The sequence below is a fragment of the Oncorhynchus gorbuscha genome, linkage group LG12 (assembly GCF_021184085.1).
Source record: "Oncorhynchus gorbuscha isolate QuinsamMale2020 ecotype Even-year linkage group LG12, OgorEven_v1.0, whole genome shotgun sequence".
NCBI lineage: Eukaryota > Metazoa > Chordata > Actinopteri > Salmoniformes > Salmonidae > Oncorhynchus > Oncorhynchus gorbuscha.
The window spans coordinates 23729683-23742965 of NC_060184.1; the positions used below are offsets into that span (position 1 = coordinate 23729683).

Genomic DNA, 13283 nt, shown 5'->3' on the forward strand with positions numbered 1-13283 from the left:
ACAACCCTCTGACCCTACGGAATGGATCTTGGGAATTCTATTGAAGGAATCATCTGACTCCAGAGGGACAATAAAAACAACATGGCGGACCATTCACACCCCCCCCCCCCCCCCCCCCGGTCTAAAAAGAAAACACCAGCAAGAGACAGAGACGGGTCCCCATGCACCCACTGGCATGGGCGATGTCTCATAACCAGGGGGTTTCATCGTTCCCATTTAAGCCTCCTAATGAGCTTATTAAAAAGTTAAAGAGTCACAATCTGATCTGGAGAGAGAGGCGTAATACTATAGAACCTGCTGGTGGGAGAATATGTTGAATATGGGGCATGTCTGTAGATATGTAGCTGGCATCAACGGCTGTATAAGATCACATGGCACATGCTACAGAACGTATACACTAAGTATTCAAAACATTAGGAACACCTGCTCTTTCCATGACAGACTGACCAGGTGAATCCATGTGAAAGTTATCATCCCTTATTGATGTCACTTGTTAAATTAACTTCAATCAGTGTAGATGAAGGGGAGGAGAAAGGTTCAAGAATGATTTTCAAGCCTTGAGACAATTGAGACCTGAATTGTGTATGTGTCCCATTCAGATGGTAAATGGGCAAGACAAACTAATTTAAGTGCCTTTGAACAGGGTATGGTAGTAGATGCGAGGCGCACCGGTTTGTGTCAAGAACTGCAATGCTGCTGGGTTTTTCACGCTCAACAGTTTCCTTTGTGTATCAAGAATGACCCACCACCAAAAGGACATCCAGCCAACTTTACACAACTGTGGGAAGCTTTGGGGTCAACATGGCCAGCATCCCTGTGGAATGCCTTCAACACCTTGTAGAGTGCAAAGCCCCAGCGAACTGAAGCTGTTCTGAAGGCAAACTCAATATTAGGAAGGTGTTCCTAATGTTTAGTATACTCAGTGTAGATGAGGTTAACTTAAGGGTTCCAGCTTGATAATGTTAGTGTTGGAGTGTAAAAGATATAGCACTAGAGTTCTGAGTTTCTACTGGCTGCTCTTGTGGTATTGGTGAAGAGAGATGCTCTGTCCAGCATCAGTGAGGAATGACACACTAGACCTGAGTTCAAATACAGTTTGAAATCTTTGAAACACTTTGACCGTTTGCCTGCCTTGAGTGACAGATTTTCAGAGTTTGCCATTTTGGGACTATTCTGTTGGTTCCATTGTACCAGACAAGCTCAAACAAGCTAAATATATTTGAAATGATTTCAAACAGTATTTGAAGCCAGCTCTGACACACACAAACACACTCACAGCTGAATGCCGCTGAAGAAAGAGCCGAACAGTCCCATCATGCCCAGGAACTCCACCCTGCTCAGGTTCTTAACGATGAACTCCTCACACACATTAGAGATTCCATAGAGCATGGCACCTCCCAGAACCAGCAGGTCCCCCAGGAGCTTATGGTCCCCTAGGCAGACAGAGTGAGAGAGCGAGGAGGAAATGACTAGAGCACAACATTACAATAGCCTATCATATGAAAGAGCTATCCCTGAGTTAACCATGACAAATAGGTTATCATATGAAACGCTGTTCAGTAATATCAGACTAAGTGGCTAGCCTATAAAAACCCATTAGTAATGCATGACAACAAGGCAGTGAAAGACATTGGCTGATAAGAGAGGTACAGACAGCAACTGGGTTGCAGCAACGTTTCTTAATTGGAGTTAATGAACTAAGCAAATTTAAGATACTGTTCACTTTATTGGGTTTGAAATAATGCTGTTCTCCGTAACACTACTGTGTAGCTGGTAAGACAAAATGGCCATTATTGATTGGAACCTGATACCAAAGTATTGCATTATCCCTTTGTCCCTGCATGTTTCGTGCATACTGAACGCGGCAATGGGTTTCGGTCATGTAGGGATCAACCGTGCCCAATCAAACAAAGAACTTACAGATACTCAGCACACATTTGAGATATAATATAACTATTCTGTCAATTCTGAGACAGAAATGAAACTCTAGCAGTTTGTTTTTAAAGAAACTCTAAACTCCTTGGATCCAGAACATGTAATATGATTTGGATTGGAACATTTATTATTCATAGTGAACCAACATTCTATCTACTGGAAATCCAGGGGGTAATTAATGCAATAATGAGAGGGGGAGGCTTCCCATAGATATGAAAGGCACACCGCGCCAGGGATAACACCGGAGAGCTGACTGTGTTGTTGCTAAAGGTACTGAGGATTAAACACAATGAGACAGTGATGGTGAACTGCTCAGTGAGGACCCTGTGTGTTGGGGTGATCGGGATATTTGCGTGAAGGACACAGCAGACTGAAGGCCTCCAAAGAGTCAGAGCAGTACACGTTTATTATGGGTCTTTGTAAATGCTTAATTAAATGGTTATTCAATAACACTGTGATATTGGCCCTTGGGGCAGGAAGGGTAATGTTTGTGTGTGTATGTGTCTTACCTAGGCCCTGCTGTCTTCCCACCAGGACATCTGCCCCCACCATGCAGCCGATGCCCAACAGACACACCCCAACGCCCACAAAATGCACGGCCTTGTACCTCACCAGCAGGAAGAACCAGGACAGCAGCAGCACCACGGGGATGGTGAAACAGTCTAAGAGCTGAGAGGCAGAGGAGAGACATGCAGAGTTAGAACAGACACAATGAACTGTGGTTAGTAAAGACACAACAGGGAGGACATGGTTTAAAATCAGGGACGGGAAACTAGCTGCCATTTGTAGGCCCCCGGATCAATGTCCCCCTCCCCCAACATAGGAACTAAGTCGGGGTCTCAACTTAATGATGAGAGTTAGAATATACACGGTGCAATTTTGAAATTTGGTTGTGCATCATCAGTTTCTTTCTTGTTATGTCACTCACAGTCAGTCACTCAATTACCTCGTGTCAATGAACATGTTTTAGATTGGTAAGTAAGTATAGACAGTCTAGACAACTTGCAGTAATCATGGTAGAATTACCGACCGGGAGGCCCCATTGATTTTATTAGTCACTCTCACTCAGATATCACCCCCGTCAAAGTTGCCCATTCCTGGTTTAAATGGAGTTCTAAGATACTGTATGCCACATAGACAAGAGAGACACACCGAGGGAGATGGTATCACAGTAGAGCTAAAAACCACCCCCACACAGAGGCAAGGGGCTGACACATAGGACACACACTGTACTAGAGGACAAGGTCAGAGGACAGTCCAACACTAATGGTGATGAGAAAGAATGAGGATGGTGATTTTTAGGGGTGGAGGATTTTGCGTCAGGCAGGAGAAGGGGTCATACGGGAGGGAGGAGAGGTAAGGTTTACGAGCCTTGGGGACCATCAGGCCTCCATTCTGGGAAGCCTTTCTGGCACTTAGTGGTAGCAGTATGGGTTCACCCCCAGGGACAAGTAGTGCACAGGAGAACAAAGTGCTAAATTGAACCGTAGGACAGCAGGCAGAGTACACAGAGGAGAAGAGAAGAGGTGGTGGAGTGGCTCTCCTGACAGCTCACAACAATTAATGTTTTGACACCTACGACAACCCTGGCACAATAATGTGTGGTTTAATCGATTTGTCTAAACACCAGCCCAGTATGTCTCAGTCTCTCTCATCAGACCAGTATGTCTCAGTCTCTCTCATCAAACCAGTATGTCTCAGTCTCTCCTCTCTCATCAGACCAGTGTGTCTCAGTCTCTCCTCTCTCCTCAAACCAGTATGTCTCAGTCTTTCCTCAGACCAGTATGTCTCAGTCTCTCTCATCAGACCAGTATGTCTCAGTGTCTCTCATCATACCAGTATGTCTCAGTCTCTCATCAGACCAGTATGTCTCAGTGTCTCTCATCAGACCAGTATGGCTCAGTCTCTCCTCTCTCCTCAGACCAGTATGTCTCAGTCTCTCACCAGACCAGTATGTCTCAGTCTCTCTCATCAGACCAGTATGTCTCAGTCTCTATCATCAGACCAGTATGTCTCAGTCTCTCCTCAGACCAGTATGTCTCAGTCTCTCCTCTCTCCTCAGACCAGTATTTCTCAGTCTCTCTCATCAGACCAGTATGTATCAGTCTCTCTCATCAGACCAGTATGTCTCAGTCTCTCTCATCAATCCAGTATCTCTCAGTCCAGTATGTCTCAGTCTCTCTCATCAGACCAGTATCTCTCAGTCTCTCTCATCAGACCAGTATGTCTCAGTCTCTATCATCAGACCAGTATGTCTCAGTCTCTCCTCAGACCAGTATGTCTCAGTCTCTCCTCTCTCCTCAGACCAGTATTTCTCAGTCTCTCTCATCAGACCAGTATGTATCAGTCTCTCTCATCAGACCAGTATGCCTCAGTCTCTCTCATCAATCCAGTATCTCTCAGTCCAGTATGTCTCAGTCTCTCTCATCAGACCAGTATCTCTCAGTCTCTCTCATCAGACCAGTATGTCTCAGTCTCTCTCTTCAGGCCAGTATGTCTCAGTCTCTCCTCAGCCCAGTATGTCTCAGTCTCTCATGAGGCCAGCATGTCTCAGTCTATCATCGCTCATCAGACCAGTATGTCTCATTCTCTCCTCTCTCATCAGGCCAGCATGTCTCAGTCTCTCCTCTCTCATCAGGCCAGTATGTCTCAGTCTCTCCTCTCTCATCAGGCCAGTATGTCTCAGTCTCTCCTCTCTCATCAGGCCAACATGTCTCAGTCTCTCCTCTCTCATCAGGCCAGCATGTCTCAGTCTCCTCTCTCTCATCAGGCCAGTATGTCTCAGTCTCTCCTCTCTCATCAGGCCAGCATGTCTCAGTCTCTCCTTTCTCATCAGGCCAGTGTGTTTCTAATGGAAGGCTTTTTCACTTGGTTATATTAACCGGTCTGTTCCTGTAGCATGCCCTTGAGAGAGAGGGAGAGAAGGAAAGGAAGATAGAAGTAACAGAGCAGGAGAGAGAAAAATATAGAAAAATAAAAAGAGGGAACAAGGGAGAGAGGAAAAGGAGCACATAGGAGAGGGAGCGAGAAAGAGAAGGAGAGAAAGGGAAAAGTTACAGGAAGCAAGAGATGGAGAGAGATAAACAGTGTAGGCCAGGGATTTTTCTTGAGTGGATGGTCGGGTGTACTGGCATGCAAACTGACCGCAAGAAGCCCAAAGATTTGACTAAAACAATCATTTCAAACATTGCTTATATTTGTATACGACCACGTGTCTCTCTATGTGTGGGAAAACTTGGTAACAGATTCCCCAAATAAAAATAAATTGGAGTTTTTACGGCCTTTTATGTTCAACAATAAAAAATAAAACTGTTTCTCAGAAAACTTGGGGTCAAATTCGGGCCACAGGCCGCCACTTGGGGAACCCTGATGTAGGGTAACAATAACCATGAGAGAACCCTGAAAGTAAGTGAATGATTGAGGTTGAGTTCTGTGTTACTCTCATCTGTTCTCTCTGTGTAACAGCTATGGCAGGAAAATAATAGACATGACATGGTAATGAAATCCTCTTTACAAATACCAGCAAACAAATGAAACCCCTGGCAATTTAGTCAGCCCTAATAAGACTCTCTGCTTAACTCTACTGAATACATCTTAATTTAATACCTCAGTGTGTTATGTCCCCAGGCTGGCTACCTAATGTAACTGGAAGAGTGTGAATAGCAGTGAAGATAATGTCCCTAGCCAGCTGTAATAATGAGTTGATGAAGAGGAGTTTTCTCCAGATGTACCCACTGATCTCCTCATACTGGAGCCTAGCCAGACTCTACGACCATTCATAACAACTAATCATTTCCCCCTTAATGGGAAAGTCCTTAATAGCACTGTTTTATTCCTCGTTCTCTTCATGACGGAAATATTAATATTGATGAGGCATTGTCTAACATCGTTATAGTTTATTTAAAAAACTATTGAGAATTGTTGTGCCTATTTCTTTCCTCCACCCTCCCTAAAGAATCAGTGGGAGAGCCAATTATATAAATACCAACATCCCCTGCACAGAGGAAAAGAAGTGTCTGACTTGGCCTTAAAGTGAGATGGTCCATTGATCAAGTCTCTTACTAACACCAAACTTACTTAATTTGAGTTCACTTGACCTGAGCTGCTCTGTTTTTCAGTGTTTCCCCTATATTCATTTAGCCTCTGCTTAACTCCATTTTATTTATTATATTACAATATGATAATATATATTTTATTTATTATAGTTGCCGCCACTCCCCCCCAAAATAACAAATATAACTTAAATGACTAAAACCAGTTATAAAGCAAGTAGAAATGATAATGAAGCTATACACTCAGTGTTCAGTTTATTAGGTATACCCATCTAGTACTGGGTTGGACCCCCCTTTGCCTCCAGAACAACCTGAATTCTTCGGGGCATGGACATGTTGCTCAATTGGTAACATGTGCCAGGAAAACATTCCCCACAACATTACACCACCACCACCCAGTACCGTTGACACCAGGCAGGACTGCTTACGCCAAATCCAAACTTTGCCATCAGCATCATGCAACAGGAACTGGGATTTGTCGGACCAGGCTATATTTTTTGCCCACTGGAGCCACTTCTTGTTTTTAGCTGATAGGAGTGGAACCCGGTGTGGTCGTCTGCTGCAATAGCGTATCTGTGACAAGGACCGACAAGTTGTGCGTTCTGCACACCACTGTTGTACTGTGCTGATGTTTGCCTGTTTGTGGTCCACCTGTTAGCTTGCAAGATTCTTGCCATTCTCCTTAGACCTCTCATCATCAAGCTGTCATTGATTTTGTTACAATGTTTGAGTCATTCAGATGGCTTATGTCGTGTTCATATGCTATGACAAAAGGTGTAGAAGAGAAGAAAACTATTATACTGTTCTCTCCACCAATTTGTAGAATTACAGGAAATCGTAGGAAGAAAATCGTAGGTGAAACACTGCTCATTATCAAACCAACTTGCACAGCAGATCTGGAAAAAAATATATTTATTTCAAAATATTTGTAACAGTTTGAGTTATAGCTGTTTACTGAGTCAATATTTACAGTGATTCCTTGAGCGCACCTTCCTCTGAACGTTTAATCACCTTCACAATATCCTCAGACTGGGTTTACTTTGAAGAGAGAGCTACTGCTGTAGTCTGCTGCTCTCAAATATCCATCTCTTCACAGTGGAAGAGTCACCCTATCACTCTCCTCACCTTCCGGCCTAGTCACTCAGTGACAGTCACACCATGCGGATAGATAGATCCATCCCTGTGTGAACAGTTGCTGCAGGCCACCCGTGTGCTTGTCACATCATTACGTTGTGCTGCCTCTGGGTCAGCAAGGCATGGAGGTACTGATCAACTCGTCCATGCATCATCCAGTCTGTCTGCCTGTCTGTCACAGGGCCAGACCACCAATGAGGGGATTCTGTTACCTTTTACACTCGCCTCCACCACTGGTAGAGACATACCCCACTGATAGAGACATACCCCAAGCGACTTACAGCTGTAATCGCAGCAAAAGGTGGCGCTACAAAGTATTAACTTAAGGGGGCTGAATAATTTTGCACGCCCAATTTTTCAGTTTTTGATTTGTTAAAAAAGTTTGAAATAGCCAATAAATGTCGTTCCACTTCATGATTGTGTCCCACTTGTTGTTGATTCTTCCCAAAAACATACAGCTTTATATCTTTATGTTTGAAGCCTGAAATGTGGCAAAAGGTCGCAAAGTTCAAGGGGGCCGAATACTTTCGCAAGGCACTGTATGTGCCCTTTGTTCACCATGGTGCTGTCGATTATTGTTACAATGTCCATTGGTGCGTGTGAGTACCTGTGCTGTGTGTTTTGGGCTATCATGCCTTTGTGGATCGCACAGATGATTACGGGTCTGGTCCCGTGTGATAATCTGTCATGCAGGTGATAGAGGACCCAAAAGCGACTTAACAGAAACAGAGTTTATTCAAGTCCAAACAGGGAATAACAGAAATCCTCTAGTCTGTAGAGGGAAATAACAAGAGAAGCGGCCACAGACTGCAGGTCGCTTCGGGTAGGCGCAGGCCGTAGTTGACAGAGACACCTGCTCACACGCAGCATCTGATGAAGGCAAAAAACACGACAGGACAGGGCGAAACACAATCACAGCACGGTGAAAACTAAACAAGGAACCGACGGGACAGGAACGGAACACAAAGGAATAAATAGGGACTCCAATCAGGGGAAAGGATCGGGAACAGGTGTGGGAAGACTAAATGATGATTAGGGGAATAGGAACAGCTGGGAGCAGGAACGGAACGATAGAGAGAAGAGAGAGCGAGAGAGTGAGAGAGGGAGGGGAGAGAGAGGGATAGAAAGAGGGAAAGGACCTAATAAGACCAGCAGAGGGAAACGAATAGAATGGGGAGCACAGGGACAAGACATGATAATAAATGACAAACATGACAGTACCCCCACTCACCGAGCGCCTCCTGGCGCACTCGAGGAGGAATCCTGGCGGCAACGGAGGAAATCATCGATGAGTGAACGGTCCAGCACGTCCCGAGACGGAACCCAACTCCTCTCCTCAGGACCGTAACCCTCCCAATCCACAAGGTATTGGTGACCCCGTCCCCGAGAACGCATGTCCATGATCTTATGTACCTTGTAAATAGGTGCGCTCTCGACAAGGACGGGAGGGGGAGGGAAGACGAACGGGGTGCGAAGAAAGGGCTTAACACAGGAGACATGGAAGACAGGATGGACGCGACGAAGATGTCGCGGAAGAAGCAGTCGCACAGCGACAGGACTGACGACCTGGGAGACACGGAACGGACCAATGAACCGCGGAGTCAACTTACGAGAAGCTGTCGTAAGAGGAAGGTTGCGAGTGGAAAGCCACACTCTCTGGCCGCAACAATACCTTGGACTCTTAATCCTGCGTTTATTGGCGGCTCTCACAGTCTTCCCCGCAGACAAAGGCAGACCGGTAATGAAGTCTAAGGCGATGTGAGACCATGGTCGAGAAGGAATGGGGAGCGGTCTGAGACGACCGGCAGGAGGAGAGTTACCCGACTTAGTCTGCGCGCAGTCCGAACAAGCAGCCACGAAACGGCGCGTGTCACGCTCCTGAGTCGGCCACCAAAAGCGCTGGCGAATAGACGCAAGAGTGCCTCCAACACCGGGATGACCAGCTAACTTGGCAGAGTGAGCCCACTGAAGAACAGCCAGACGAGTGGAAACAGGAACGAAAAGGAGGTTACTAGGACAAGCGCGCGGCGACGCAGTGTGCGTGAGTGCTTGCTTAACCTGTCTTTCAATCCCCCAGACTGTTAACCCGACAACACGCCCATAAGGAAGAATCCCCTCGGGATCAGTAGAAGCCACAGAAGAACTAAACAGACGGGATAAGGCATCAGGCTTGGTGTTCTTGCTACCCGGACGGTAAGAAATCACAAACTCGAAACGAGCGAAAAACAACGCCCAACGAGCTTGACGGGCATTAAGTCGTTTGGCAGAACGGATGTACTCAAGGTTCTTATGGTCTGTCCAAAACGACAAAAGGAACGGTCGCCCCCTCCAACCACTGTCGCCATTCGCCTAGGGCTAAGCGGATGGCGAGCAGTTCACGGTTACCCACATCATAGTTGCGCTCAGATGGCGACAGGCGATGAGAAAAATAAGCGCAAGGATGAACCTTATCGTCAGACTGGAAGCGCTGGGATAGAATGGCTCCCACGCCTACCTCTGAAGCGTCAACCTCGACAATGAATTGTCTAGTGACGTCAGGAGTAACGAGGATAGGAGCGGACGTAAAACGTTCTTTTAGAAGATCAAAAGCTCCCTGGGCGGAACCGGACCACTTAAAACACGTCTTGACAGAAGTAAGAGCTGTGAGAGGAGCAGCAACTTGACCGAAATTACGAATGAAACGCCGATAGAAATTAGCGAAACCTAAAAAGCGCTGCAACTCGACACGTGACCTTGGAACGGGCCAATCACTGACAGCTTGGACCTTAGCGGAATCCATCTGAATGCCTTCAGCGGAAATAACGGAACCGAGAAAAGTAACGGAGGAGACATGAAAAGAGCACTTCTCAGCCTTTACGTAGAGACAATTCTCTAAAAGGCGCTGTAGAACACGTCGAACGTGCTGAACATGAATCTCGAGTGACGGAGAAAAATCAGGATATCGTCAAGATAGACAAAAACAAAGATGTTCAGCATGTCTCTCAGAACATCATTAACTAATGCCTGAAAAACAGCTGGCGCATTGGCGAGACCGAACGGCAGAACCCGGTACTCAAAATGCCCTAACGGAGTGTTAAACGCCTGTTTTCCACTCGTCCCCCTCTCTGATGCGCACGAGATGGTAAGCGTTACGAAGGTCCAACTTAGTAAAGCACCTGGCTCCCTGCAGAATCTCGAAGGCTGATGACATAAGGGGAAGCGGATAACGATTCTTAACCGTTATGTCATTCAGCCTCGATAATCCACGCAGGGGCGCAGAGTACCGTCCTTCTTCTTAACAAAAAGAACCCCGCCCCGGCCGGAGAAGAAGAAGGCACTATGGTACCGCGTCAAGAGACACAGACAAATAATCCTCGAGAGCCTTACGTTCGGGAGCCGACAGAGAGTATAGTCTACCTCGAGGAGGAGTGGTCCCCGGAAGGAGATCAATACTACAATCATACGACCGGTGAGGAGGAAGGGAGTTGGCTCGGGACCGACTGAAGACCGTGCGCAGATCATGATATTCCTCCGGCACTCCTGTCAAATCGCCAGGTTCCTCCTGAGAAGTAGGGACAGAAGAAACGGGAGGGATGGCAGACATTAAACACTTCACATGACAAGAAACGTTCCAGGATAGGATAGAATTACTAGACCAATTAATAGAAGGATTATGACATACTAGCCAGGGATGACCCAAAACAACAGGTGTAAACGGTGAACGGAAAATCAAAAAGAAATAGTCTCACTGTGGTTACCAGATACTGTGAGAGTTAAAGGTAGTGTCTCAAATTTGATACTGGGAAGATGACTACCATCTAAGGCAAACATGGGCGTAGGCTTGTTTAACGGTCTGAAAGGAATGTTATGTTTCCGAACCCATGCTTCGTCCATGAAACAACCCTCAGCCCCAGAGTCAATCAAGGCACTGCATGTAGCACCCAACCGGTCCAGCGTAGATGGACCGACATAGTAGTACAAGATCTAGATGAAGAGACCTGAGTAGTAGCGCTCACCAGTAGCCCTCCGCTTACTGATGGGCTCTGGCCTCTTACTGGACATGAATTAACAAAATGTCCAGCAACTTAGAGGCACAGGCGGTTGGTGATCCTCCGTTCCCTCTCCTTAGTCGAGATGCGAATCCCTCCCAGCTGCATGGGCTCAGTCTCAAAGCCAGAGGAGGGAGATGGTTGCGATGCGGAGCAGGGAAACACCGTTGATGCGAGCTTTCTTCCACGAGCCCGGTGACGAAGATCTACCCGTCGTTCTATGCGGATGGCGAGAGCAATCAAAGAGTCCACATCTGAAGGAACCTCCCGGGAGAGAATCTCATCCTTAACCACTGCGTGGAGTCCCTCCAGAAAACGAGCGAGCAGCGCCGGCTCGTTCCACTCACTAGAGGCAGCAAGAGTGCGAAACTCAATAGAATAATCCGTTATGGACCGTTCACCTTGGCATAAGGAAGCCAGGGCCCTAGAAGCCTCCCTACCAAAAACTGAACGGTCAAAAACCCGAATCATCTCCTCTTTAAAGGTCTGGAACTTGTTAGAGCAATCAGCCCTTGCCTCCCAGATAGCTGTGCCCCATTCTCGAGCCCGGCCAGTAAGGAGTGAAATGACGTAAGCAACCCGAGCTCTCTCTCTAGAGTATGTGTTGGGTTGGAGAGAGAACACAATCTCACACTGCGTGAGAAAGGAGCGGCACTCAGTGGGCTGCCCGGAGTAGCAAGGTGGGTTATTAACCCTAGGTTCTGGAGGCTCGGCAGGCCAGGAAGTAACAGGTGGCACGAGACGTAGACTCTGGAACTGTCCAGAGAGGTCGGAAACCTGAGCGGCCAGGTTCTCCACGGCATGGCGAGCAGCAGACAATTCCTGCTCGTGTCTGCCGAGCATGGCTCCTTGGATCTTGACGGCAGTGTAACGAGCGTCTGAAGTCGCTGGGTCCATTCCTTGGTCGGTTCCTTCTGTCATGCAGGTGATAGAGGACCCAAAAGCGACTTAACAGAAACAGAGTTTATTCAAGTCCAAACAGGGAATAACAGAAATCCTCTAGTCTGTAGAGGGAAATAACAAGAGAAGCGGCCACAGACTGCAGGTCGTTTCGGGTAGGCGCAGGCCGTAGTTGACAGAGACACCTGCTCACACGCAGCATCTGATGAAGGCAAAAACACGACAGGACAGGGCGAAACACAATCACAGCACGGTGAAAACTAAACAAGGAACCGACGGGACAGGAACGGAACACAAAGGAATAAATAGGGACTCCAATCAGGGGAAAGGATCGGGAACAGGTGTGGGAAGACTAAATGATGATTAGGGGAATAGGAACAGCTGGGAGCAGGAACGGAACGATAGAGAGAAGAGAGAGCGAGAGAGTGAGAGAGGGAGGGGGAGAGAGAGGGATAGAAAGAGGGAAAGGACCTAATAAGACCAGCAGAGGGAAACGAATAGAATGGGGAGCACAGGGACAAGACATGATAATAAATGACAAACATGACATAATCATTGTGCGCTAGTGTTATTTATTCTAGGTACTCCTTGGTCTTTTGTTTGGGTTTCAACTCTTTGTTTTTGTTACGCGTTTGTTTGGTCTTCGTCCCCGTGCCCTTACATGTTACGCCGTAATTTGGGGTATAATTTAAAAAAACTATTCCTGCACCAGTCTCCTGAATCATTCATGCCAACGTGACACACGAGCCGATAATAGACACATTTAAATATGTTTTTCTTCCAACTTCTTTCCACATGGCTCAAAATGCTGGATCTGCACCTTCTAGGATCTGAAGAAAGAATCAATCTATATTTATTCAGATTGTTGCTGATACTTTATATTCTCAGGCTATCGTAGACTTTAGGGTAAATCTATTTGAGATAAACGGTTGAGATTGATATAATTTAAAATCTTAACAGGGTTGTCAAACTATTTAATAATTTCTTTAAAACATTTTTTTTTTAAATAAAACGTTTTTTAAATATATTTTCTTTACCTTAAAAGTCTATTCTAAACACATAAATTGTAGCTTAGACATCTTTGACATTATCTGGGGTTTTTGTGTTGTACCCGTCATCGGCTGAGACAACATGCTCTTGAATATATATGAAAAAGATGAATAACATTCCAGCCATGAGGCCAAATAGGGGGCTTTTGGTCATTGACTGCAGGGAAGGACTACTGAATGACAAT

The 13283-nt window shown here is 46.3% G+C and overlaps 1 protein-coding gene across 1 annotated transcript in view; it reads right to left on the bottom strand.

Moving 5' to 3' along the window:
- Window positions 1-13283, bottom strand: part of LOC123990734 (solute carrier family 35 member F1-like) — a 151248-nt gene that overhangs the window by 31641 nt on the left and 106324 nt on the right. The window contains exons 5-6 of the mRNA XM_046291553.1: window positions 2445-2604; window positions 1277-1433 (exon numbers count right to left, since the gene is read on the bottom strand). Coding sequence (XP_046147509.1) covers window positions 1277-1433; window positions 2445-2604 — 317 coding nt within the window. The remainder of the gene's footprint in view (window positions 1-1276; window positions 1434-2444; window positions 2605-13283) is intronic.